Source organism: Nothobranchius furzeri, chromosome 7, assembly GCF_043380555.1.
Source record: "Nothobranchius furzeri strain GRZ-AD chromosome 7, NfurGRZ-RIMD1, whole genome shotgun sequence".
NCBI classification, from domain to species: Eukaryota; Metazoa; Chordata; class Actinopteri; order Cyprinodontiformes; family Nothobranchiidae; genus Nothobranchius; species Nothobranchius furzeri.
The window spans coordinates 66,485,831-66,495,830 of NC_091747.1; the positions used below are offsets into that span (position 1 = coordinate 66,485,831).

At 50.1% G+C, this 10,000-nt stretch overlaps 3 protein-coding genes across 10 annotated transcripts in view; 1 reads left to right on the forward strand and 2 right to left on the reverse strand.

Annotated features, from left to right (window-relative positions):
- lgsn (lengsin, lens protein with glutamine synthetase domain) overlaps nucleotides 1–3,043 on the forward strand; it is a 13,334-nt gene extending 10,291 nt beyond the window's left edge. For 3 of the 4 annotated variants that reach the window (XM_070553593.1, XM_054751894.2, XM_054751896.2), the window contains exons 3-5: nucleotides 361–1,000; nucleotides 1,407–1,573; nucleotides 1,704–3,043. In XM_070553593.1, the coding sequence (XP_070409694.1) occupies nucleotides 403–1,000; nucleotides 1,407–1,573; nucleotides 1,704–2,897 (1,959 nt within the window). In that variant the 5' untranslated portion in view covers nucleotides 361–402 and the 3' untranslated portion in view covers nucleotides 2,898–3,043. Of the gene's footprint in view, nucleotides 1–137; nucleotides 288–360; nucleotides 1,001–1,406; nucleotides 1,574–1,703 lie in introns of those variants that run through there. The other variant, XM_015954546.3, reaches the window with a different exon arrangement.
- A 326-nt stretch (nucleotides 3,044–3,369) lies between these two features.
- Nucleotides 3,370–8,339, reverse strand: LOC107382415 (uncharacterized). The gene is made up of 5 exons (XM_015954545.3): nucleotides 8,245–8,339; nucleotides 7,673–8,125; nucleotides 5,795–5,959; nucleotides 5,555–5,679; nucleotides 3,370–5,450 (listed from the first exon to the last, which is right to left on the reverse strand). The coding sequence occupies exons 2-5, from the start codon at nucleotides 8,093–8,095 to the stop codon at nucleotides 3,533–3,535; spliced, it is 2,631 nt and encodes an 876-aa protein (XP_015810031.3). The 5' UTR covers nucleotides 8,096–8,125; nucleotides 8,245–8,339; the 3' UTR covers nucleotides 3,370–3,532.
- Nucleotides 8,340–8,730: 391 nt separating this feature from the next.
- Nucleotides 8,731–10,000, reverse strand: part of myom2a (myomesin 2a) — a 35,810-nt gene continuing 34,540 nt past the window's right edge. For all 5 annotated transcript variants that reach the window (XM_070553589.1, XM_070553588.1, XM_054751891.2 and 2 more), the window contains one exon: nucleotides 8,731–9,386. In XM_070553589.1, the coding sequence (XP_070409690.1) occupies nucleotides 8,889–9,386 (498 nt within the window). In that variant the 3' untranslated portion in view covers nucleotides 8,731–8,888. The remainder of the gene's footprint in view (nucleotides 9,387–10,000) is intronic.

Genomic DNA, 10,000 nt, shown 5'->3' on the forward strand with positions numbered 1-10,000 from the left:
TAACACTCATGGAAAAACTCCTGTTTCTTTCTGGAAGCTGAACTGCTGAGCGCTGCTGTTTCACTCCACATGAGCCCTCACCATCAGCCAATCAGATGAACGTAGCAACGAGTTAGTCTCCAGCTACAGCTGGCTGGAGCCAGTTCCCAGCTGCTCTGTGGTGGATCTCATGGGTCCATCAGAAGTTTCTAATCCATCACTATTGTTCTGATTGTGTATAAAGTAATTGTGTGGGAGAAGGTTAGCCTTGTAAATCTGACTAAATGAATGACTCTGACGATCTCCAGGTAACACTTATGTATTTCTTCATGCTTACTGGATCTTCTCCGACCATTGTGACAGACCTGTTGTGTTTTCCAGGAAGGTCAGCATAGAAGCAAAGATCAAACAGATGGCTCACGGATGAGCCTGGGCAACAAGAAGGGAGTCTGGGTAACAGGGAAGAATGGGCCTCTGGTGGACATGAGGAGCAGAGGACCAGGTCCATCTATTATTCACCCTCAAGAGACTCCTTCACTTGTCTCTATGGGTTCTCCAAGACCTCCAGAGAGGACTAATGACTACAGGGTGGATGAACAGGCTGGAGAGGAGGACTGCAGCAGGGAGGCATCGTCTCAAATCGGCGTCTATCGCCAGACCATAGAGGAGCTAAAGACCATGCTGAGGGACAGTCCTCTGCCTAAACCCCAAACCAGTGACAGGGGAAAACCAGCATGCCCCTACACGTATCTCCACAGGACCAGCAGCCGCAGTGGAGGAGAACCCAATGGACAGGAGGGCAGCGGACGCCCTCAGAGGACATTCAGCACCTTCAAACCTCCAACGGACGGTTCCAGAGAAGGGGCAGGCTCCAGAGACAGCACAACTATTCAAATGCCTTTCTCCATGGATGCATCCAGCTCATTCGGCCAACCCAGCAGAACAAATAGGCTGCCTGGAGTTGGGACGCGTGCTCAGTCACACAGCAGCTCTTGGGGAGAGCCCAGAGACTCCTACTCTGGTTAGTGACGCTTTGCTTTTGTCATAATGAAGATTCTCTCCTAAACTCCTGAAGATTTGTGGATTACTCCGTTTTGTTTAAAAGTCCCGTGGCTGAATCAGTTTCAGCCCTCAGAGGAGAATCATTCATGGATTTTACATTAAAACTATGGATACTGACTATAATGTTTGAAACTGTTCACTGGTGCAGAAACCCTTAGGGTCTCAGTACCCAGCAGTTCTTGTTTTTACCTAACACCATGAATTGTTTTCCTGTTACGTGCTGACTCAGCACAACACACCGTGTGGTGCTGACTCAGCACAACACAGCATGTGGTGCAAACCAGAAGCTGCTGGAGTTCAGCAGCTTTACTGAACCAGTAAGGTGTTGTATAAACTTTTCACTTATGCATGTTTGAATTTCTCAGATAACGGAAACAGAGCGACTGAGTTATCTGGGAACCTGAAGTTTGTTGCTTCCATGGAGCGGATCAAGCAGCAGATTGCTCATGAAAACATCACCTTTGTTCGCTTTGAGGCCACCGACCTTCACGGAGTGTCACGGTCCAAGACGGTGCCCGTCCGCTTCTTCCACGTATGGATTTGTGTCGCTAATGTTCAAATTTGTGTTGGAGCATAGCTCTGCTGATGCTTTAATGTAATGGTAGACGAGCTTCAGTAAAAGCCCATAAAACCAGTGTTTGATGAACACCTTGCTTTTACAGGAGAAAGCGGTATATGGGGTACCGATGCCCAGAAGTTACCTGGAGTTGACCCTAAGCCCCAAGAGCAATGAGGTGGACCACGCCAACACTGCAAACTTCAGCAGCGATGTTCTTTTGATTCCTGACCTTTCAACCTTCAGGGTCCTACCCTGGGCCGAGCAGACAGCGCGGGTTATCTGTGACCCATGCACCGTAACAGGGAGCCCTCTTCGCACCTCTCCTCGCCTCATTGCCAAGCAGCTCCTTGGGCAGCTCCAGAGCCTGGGCTTCTCCCTGCACTCATCCTTCACCTATGAATGCTGCGTCCTGGGAGCCCCTGACCGGATCGGACCAAAGACACTCCTGTTCCCCGCCACCACCCTCCTCAGTAGCCACGACCTTCCTTTCTTCCAGCAGCTGGTGGACAACATGTACTGCATGGGTGCAGACATCGACAGCATCGCATCAGCAAGTGGCCCAGGCCAGATGGAGATCAATCTGAGGCCAGATTTTGGGATTGGAGCTGCTGATAGTGCTTTTACCTTCCGTACTGGCATCAAAGAAATGGCTCGTAAACACAGCTACATCGCCAGCTTTTTCACTGACGATGGCCTTTACAATGCTGGGGTTCTCTCTCACAGCCTGTGGGACGCTAATGGGCGGCGCAGCTTGTTTCACAGCGGCGAGAAGGCAGAAGAACTGTCTGAGATCGGCCGGAGGTGGCTGGCCGGGCTTCTCACCCACTCCGCCGCCCTTAGCTGTCTCATGTCACCAGGCCTCGGCTGCCGCAGCCACATTGCCAAGATGCTGAAAGACCCCAAACGGATGCTGTACGCCACCTTCGGCAGCAATGACAACAGCAGCTCTTTTAACATCAAGTGTCACGGCGGGAGGGAGATGCACATCGACAACAAGCTTGGCTCAGCCATGGCCAACCCCTACATAGTGCTGGCTGCGACGGTAGCTGCAGGACTGGATGGAATCAGGAGGAACCTGAACATGGAGAGTGTCGTGAACAAAGCACCGAGCCAGCAGAGAGAATTCACCATTCCCGTGAAGCTCGACGAGGCCCTGGAGGCGCTGGCTGAGGATCAGGTCATCGGCTGCGCTCTTGGGGAACCTTTTGTCCAGTATTTTATTGCCATGAAAAAGTTTGAGATTGAAACCCAGGAGCTGGACGATGAAAGAAACAAGTGCCTGGAGTATTTCATCTGAACCTTTTCTGGGTTGACTTTATTTTATAGTGAAAATGAACTTTCTCTGCTCAGCGTGGGTATGAAACTTTTATTTGGAGAGGAAAAAGTTATTTTATCAAGATAATTGTGAGAAATTTGAAAATAAACGCTTACGTAACCTTTAAAGTGCTGAGTCATGTGGTGTTTTTGCTTGTGTCATCGTTGGGGAAGCTAACTAACCCTAACCCAAGTGCTTGTGGGTTATAATAACCCGGGATTAGCTGCAGTTTGACAGAACCAAACATAACCCAAGTACACATCCGTACAGCTGATCAGGATGTCAAGAACACTATCGTCTTCAGCCCTTCAGAAGAGACAGCTGAGATGATTAACAAAAATAAACGTGAACTCTTTGTTGGCTCTGTTTACAGACATGAATAATAATATAAAATCAGCAACAACACTAAAAGACACGTGAATCCATGCTAGGCATGTGATGTCCCGTACTTTGAGGACGTTTGAAGCACCGTAACACTTTTAGGTAAGAACAGCAGACGGGATCTTCAGACTTGGATCCAATCACAAGATTGCAAACGAAGACCTGAGAAGACACTGGTGCTGCGTTTTAGCTGCGCTGATGCGTGGTGGACACTGATGGGAGCGAACATTGGGTTGTTATGTGGAGCCGAAGTGGCCCGCCTCCTTGTTCTTGTTGATCAGGTTCCCCACGCGCTGAATGAGCCGGCCCAGCTTGTTGTCAGAAGCCTGGTGGTCGTTGTCCCGTCTGTTCAGGGAGGAGGTTCTGAGTTTGTCTAAGGTACTTACTTTCCTCTGGGACTTCCCCACAGGGAACATTTCACCTTGAAGGAACAGCTCGCTCTGACTGTAAGTTCTTTCTGGCTTTGTCTGAGAGACGTTTGCTCCTTCATCCTTCTGAGTGCTCCTCAAGCTTTGCTTCTGCTCCACTGAAAGCAGAGACAACGTCTTTCTTTTGCTTGAATGATGAGGAGACAGCCGGGAGAACAGAGACTTGTGACCGTCTGGTACAGACGAACCAGTAAGAGAGTTCTGTGACCTGGAGATTCCTAGTAACGGACCTTTTCTGGGAGCTGGCTTTACAGTAGATGCTGGTGAAAGGTCTTCCTTGGCTGCTCGCGATAGTCTGAAGGCATTTTGGGACCTCAGAGAGACCCTCCTATGGACCGACTCCCCCTCTCTTATGGAGAGGTCCTTTTTTCCGACAGTAAGCACTGGACTCTCCTCTGTTTTAGTGTTCCTCTGAGGTTCTTGTCCCTCTTGCTTTGTGTGGACTTCCTTTCCGTGGTCACTCTGGAGTCCTCGAGACAAGCTGAAGCCCTGTAGGTCTGCTTCAGGGCTGCTGTGAATGGATCCACGCTCTTCTCTTGGAGGAAAGGAACCTTTGATGTTTTGTTTGAACCCACATGTCGCTCTTACTTGATCTCCATTCTGTGGTACTGATGTTAAGTTTTCCTTTAGAGGAGCCTCTCTGTCTTCTGGTGCCTCTCTGTGCTGTGCCATGAGCACTGAGTCAAAACCATTCACACAAGCGTTGGAGGCATCCTTCTCTTCAGGGATCTCGATCAGAGATGCCATCATCCTGGACTGATGGACACTGAGACTGCTGGAGTGTAGGCGGGACAGGTTTGGTGTCAGTTTAGCATCCAGATCAGCATCTGATTTGGTCCTAGAGAGCGACTGCGCCCCCTGGATCACCCTTTGATCTTTGGTCGTTTTGACATTGTGATGAGAAAGAGATCGTTGACCATTCCAGAAAATGGGGCCCTTCTCTGCATGGTTAGGGTTTTTATCGTCCAGGCTGTAACGGTTTGGGGGTTTTGGATCCAGTCTTGGCATCATCTGGCTCGGGTCAGACGTTAACCTTCTCGGTTCTGCAGCTGAGTCCACAGAGTTTAAGGACTCGTATATTTTCCTGAGATTGGCAGATTCCTGCATACTGAGTCGTTTTCGCCTCATTTCCTCCAGTTTAGAGGTGACGGAGGTGGGCATCATCTGAATCTGCTGTGACCTAGCTTCCACTAAGCCCGTGTGACTGCTGTGTAGAGGCATTGTAGGGCCCATAGAGTTCTCCTCCATGTATTTGTCCATCTTCCACCTGTGGAGAGATGTTTCAGAGTGGAAAGGAATCTGGTGCTCCAGGTTCTGCAGATCTCTGCTGGCCCTGAGTCTGGATCCTCTCCTCTCAGCAGCAGCAGAAACACCAAGGCCCTTGGTCTCCATCTTCAAACGAATCATGGAGTTTAACTTTTGCAGCTCTCCTGTTGTATACATAAGACTTTGCCTCTCTTGAATATCAATGTGACAGCTTGAGCCATGCTGGGCTCCTCTCATGGCTTTGCGGTCTAGATGATTGAGGGAAACACATCTGTTTTCTGGGAGCCTCTGCATCAAACTTTCAGTAGCGTTGGGGAACGATTGACTCCAGTTGGACAGGACTGCAGGAACACTGGAGAAGGCATAGAGTCTTCGGAACTCCTCGTCATAAGAAGAAACCAGCAGACCAGTGACCACCTGCACCATACTCCGGTTGATCTTCTCAAACGACCAGGTGTAGCTTAAAAAAAGCACAGGAGCTGAGGTTTAGAGAACAGATAAAGGACGCTGTTATTCGACTGATTGCTGTAGACGTCTGGGCGGGCAAAGATCAGACTGACTCACCTGTATGTCCCAAACAAAACTGTCTCACAGTCCACCAGGATAAACCTGTGTTCCAGACCTCCGTGGAACGTCCACCCTGACTGACACCGGTACTGCTGCCCCTGAACTGTACGAACAACAAGATTCTGACAGAAAAACAATAAAAAGAGACTTCAGATTAGTGAGAGGACAACCCCGTCTCTCTGCTGAGGACAGGGATTCTCCTCATTCAGGTCTGTTCCCGTTGATGGCGTGTCTCACCGGTGTGTCCAGGACATTAATGCCAACACTCCGGGACATTTTCAGGAAGCTTCTGACTCGAGAATCATCCAGAAGGATGTAGACAGCCACTCCTCTCTGAGTCGCATCGATGACCTCCTTAAATATGTCCCTGTCGGTGAAGATGTCCATCACTATGGCAACAACCTAAGGAAGTAGTTCACACATGAATTCACAGAACAAGAAAGCGTTCTCTTGATCCCATCGCAGAAATGGGTTACACATTCAAACACAAGCTGCAGATGTTTACAAGGCCAGCGTCACTGCTGGGGGCTGCTCAGTGGCGCAGTGGTTAGAGCTGTTGCCTTGCAGCAAGAAGGTCCTGGGTTCGATTCCCAGCCTGGAGTCTTTCTGCATGGAGTTAGCATGTTCTCCCTGTGCATGCGTGGGTTCTCTCCGGGTTCTCCGGCTTCCTCACACAGTCCAAAAACATGATGTTAGGTTGATTGGTCTAAATTGTCCTTAGGTGTGTGAATGCATGATAGTTTGTCCTGTGTGTGTGTTGCCCTGCAATGGACTGGCTGTCTGTCCAGGGTGTACCCCGCCTGATTGCCCGTTGACCGCTGGAGCTAGGCACCAGCACCCCAGCGACTCTACGTGGGCAAGCGGGTTCAGACAAAGGATGGATGGAAGGTCACTGCTGGCCATAGCGATAACTCGGTTAGTTTCATGGATGTTGAGCTAATATGTGGAGGGTGAGTAGTAGTAGTGGTAGTAGTAGTAGTAGTAGTAGTAGTATCAAACACTGGTGTTTGAACAGGTGAGCCATGATCATCAGTTATAACAACCAAAGGCTGAAACTTCTGGACTCATGTAGAACGAGTCTGTTTCAAGGATCAGTTTCATCTTTAAGTTGGATTACCGACATGAAGGAACTTTTCACCAGATTGAAATTTTCCGGTTTCACCTGTAGACTCTGGTGCACACACACACACACACACACACACACACACACACACACACACACACACACACACACACACACACACACACACACACACACACACACACACACATACACACACACACACACACACACACACACACACACACACACACACACACACAAGCACAAACACACACACACAAGCACTAACACACACACACACAAGCACAAACACATACAAACACACACACACACACACACACACAAGCACACACACATACACACACATACACACACACACACACACACACACACACACACACACACACACACACACACACACACACACACACACACACACACACACACACACAAGCACAAACACACACACACACACACACACACACACACACACACACACACACACACACACACACACAAGCACACACACACACACACACACACACACACACACACACACACACACACACACATACACACACACACACACACACACACACACACACACACACACACACACACACACAAGCACACACACACACACACACACACACACACGGGTGTCAGACTGAAGGCCTGGGCCGGGACTCGGCCTGCAGCCTGTAGTAACCGCTGTGCAGACAGCAGATTGTTTAGTAGACCTCGTCTGGTGGAGCCGTCAGAAGAACGAGACACGCCAGAATCCGGTTCGGCAGGTTGCTTCATGGGAGAAGGCGTGTCCGCCGTGAGCAGCACGCCATCACCACACACAAGAAATGCTGCTGATCCAGAAAATCTCACTGGTGGCTGAGAGCCAGGATTAGCAGCAACACTTGCAGCCTTGCTGCAGCAGAGACGCGGGATCCGTGTGATCTGCATCAAACTGGTGAGGCCAGGTGTGTGTGTGTGTGTGTGCTGATGAGCTCTTGCTGGGCTGCGTGAACCCATCAGCACCAAAACCAGACAGAACTCACCTGACGGGCTTCCTGAATCTGCCTCCGCACCACCTCCTTAATGGCTGGTGTGTTTTGTCTGGGCGGGTGGTACAGCATGCTGATGGACGTCTCCTTCATTTGAAACTGGACCGTCGGCCATCCCATCTCCAGCTCTGGGATTTCCTCGTCGGACATGATTGTTGAGTACAGGGAGGGGATGAGCCTGTCCGTGTTTTCCACGTCATTCTCTTCGTCTTCCAAGGCAGGTCCCTCTGCGTTTCCCAGGATGAAGCAGATCTCCTCCTCTGACAGGAGATGGCTGATCTTCTCATACCGGAGGTACTCCTCGTAGGCCTCCTCACCTCCACAGAGGAGGGCGTAGATGGCCAGGCGGTACGCCTCTTTGTAGTGTGGCTGAACGTAAAATTCATCAGGAGACAGATCAGACTCCATGGATGCCATGTTCCCTCTGACTCAGCTGGTCTTCTCTACCTTCAGAGTGATAAGAGACTGTTACCTGGAGCAGGTGAGCCTGAAGGCCGTGTCTGAGGGAAGGACTTGTGTGTGTGTTTGAAATCACCAACAGCTGCTGACTGAGACTAAACACTTACTTGACCATCGACAGAAGAAGAGTCGGTTTCTCCTTTCAGGAACTTCAGAAGTCCAGAAGCAAGCGTGCCTCTCAGGGATCTGCCTGGCTCCAGCGCTGCTCACCTGACTGCTCGGTGCTAACCTGTTGTACCTGTTCTGTTAGCTCCACTGACAGATTCCACAACAAGCTCCACCTACCTCAGCTCACCTGTTTCAGGTGTAGCTTTGTTTACCTGGACAGCACAGTTTCACTGCTGCTGCAGACTCAGTCACACAATAACAGCAAGGAGACGGAGTCACAGATCAGGACCGTTTATTACATCACAGAGCACTAAAGGGACACACAGCGGTCTAGAGTGGGCGGACCTATCTGGTCCTGGGTCAAGCTCGGTAAGAACATCACAACAACAGCCTCAGGTGTAGCTACAGGCACCCAGGTGGTATTTATTTAGCTCTGGTTAAAACCCTTCCGTGTCTGAGGGAACCCCACGTCTGAACCCGGTCTCAGGTCAGCGGTGGGCGGTGTCCCTGGCCCTAAACACCACCAGAGTGCACTCTGACATAAGCTAGGGTGGAGGCGTTCCACTACTCGTGTGTTCCTTAGACACGACTAAAAACAGCTGACGTCACACACATGCTTTGATCCGTGCTTCACCACCGCCTCTTATTTTCTGGGCGGGGTGGGGGACTTCATGAATCTGGGAGGGGTTGGAGACTTGACACTGCGAGGTGGAGTCGGGGTTGGGGATTTAGGGGTCGGGGTGGAGGCTGGGGTGGAGCCCTTCGTGGACGGTGCTGGGGTTTGGGGCTTGGACGGGGTGGGAGTAGGGGTTTTAGAGGGGGGGGCGGGGGACTTGGGAGCGGGCGTGGACGCGGGTGCAGCTGCCGTCTTGGGCTGTCCCAGTTTGGGCTCAGGGATCTGCTCTCCATGCTTGTACACGCTGACGGTGATTTCCACGAACTCGCCGCCGTACTTGTTCCGGACGTTGATGCTGTACTTGCCGGAGTCTTCGGGGGTGACTTTGTTGATGACGAGGCTGGCAAACTTGCCTCCGTCGAACGTCACTTTGGTGTGCTCGTTGGAGGCCACTTCCTGCTCATTTTTGAACCACGAGACCTCAGGGGTTGGTTCCCCCCACACGGTGCAGGTCAGGCTCAGGGACTAGAGAAGAAGGGTTAGGGTTAACCATGCAGGACAGTTACAAATGGTATCCATAATTACTCTGGTCATAGATGTTAGGTTCCTGAACGGCCTCTGTTAGGAGAACTAAAGTAGTAACTAGTAACTAGTAACAACTAGTCTGTCCTCTACAGTGTTGGGCAAGTTACTTCAGAACTGTGATGCATTATTTATTACTTGTTACCCTCATTTTAAAGTAATCCATTACATTACAATATTACTGATTTTAAAATGTAAGGCATTACACTACTTTTGCATTACTCTAAGTTACTTTCACCAAAACAACTTCAGTATGAATCTGGTCATGTGACGCTCAGTGAGCTCATGACATATATGTGGAAGGTGACGTGGTGGCTGAGCTAGGATTGCTGTTAAAAACAGTCAGATATAATAACAGTGCTTTAAAATGATTGTTTACTAAATAAAAACAACAACAATGTGTACTCTCAGCACGCTGCCATCTTAGATTACCTGAGCAGGGAGTGAGGTGGTGGGGGCTCCAAGCCTATATTGCCTTGGTCCCCAAATGCCTTGATACGGCCCTGGATGTGGGACTGACTTCTGGGGTGATCTGATTCTATCACATGTATAAATAT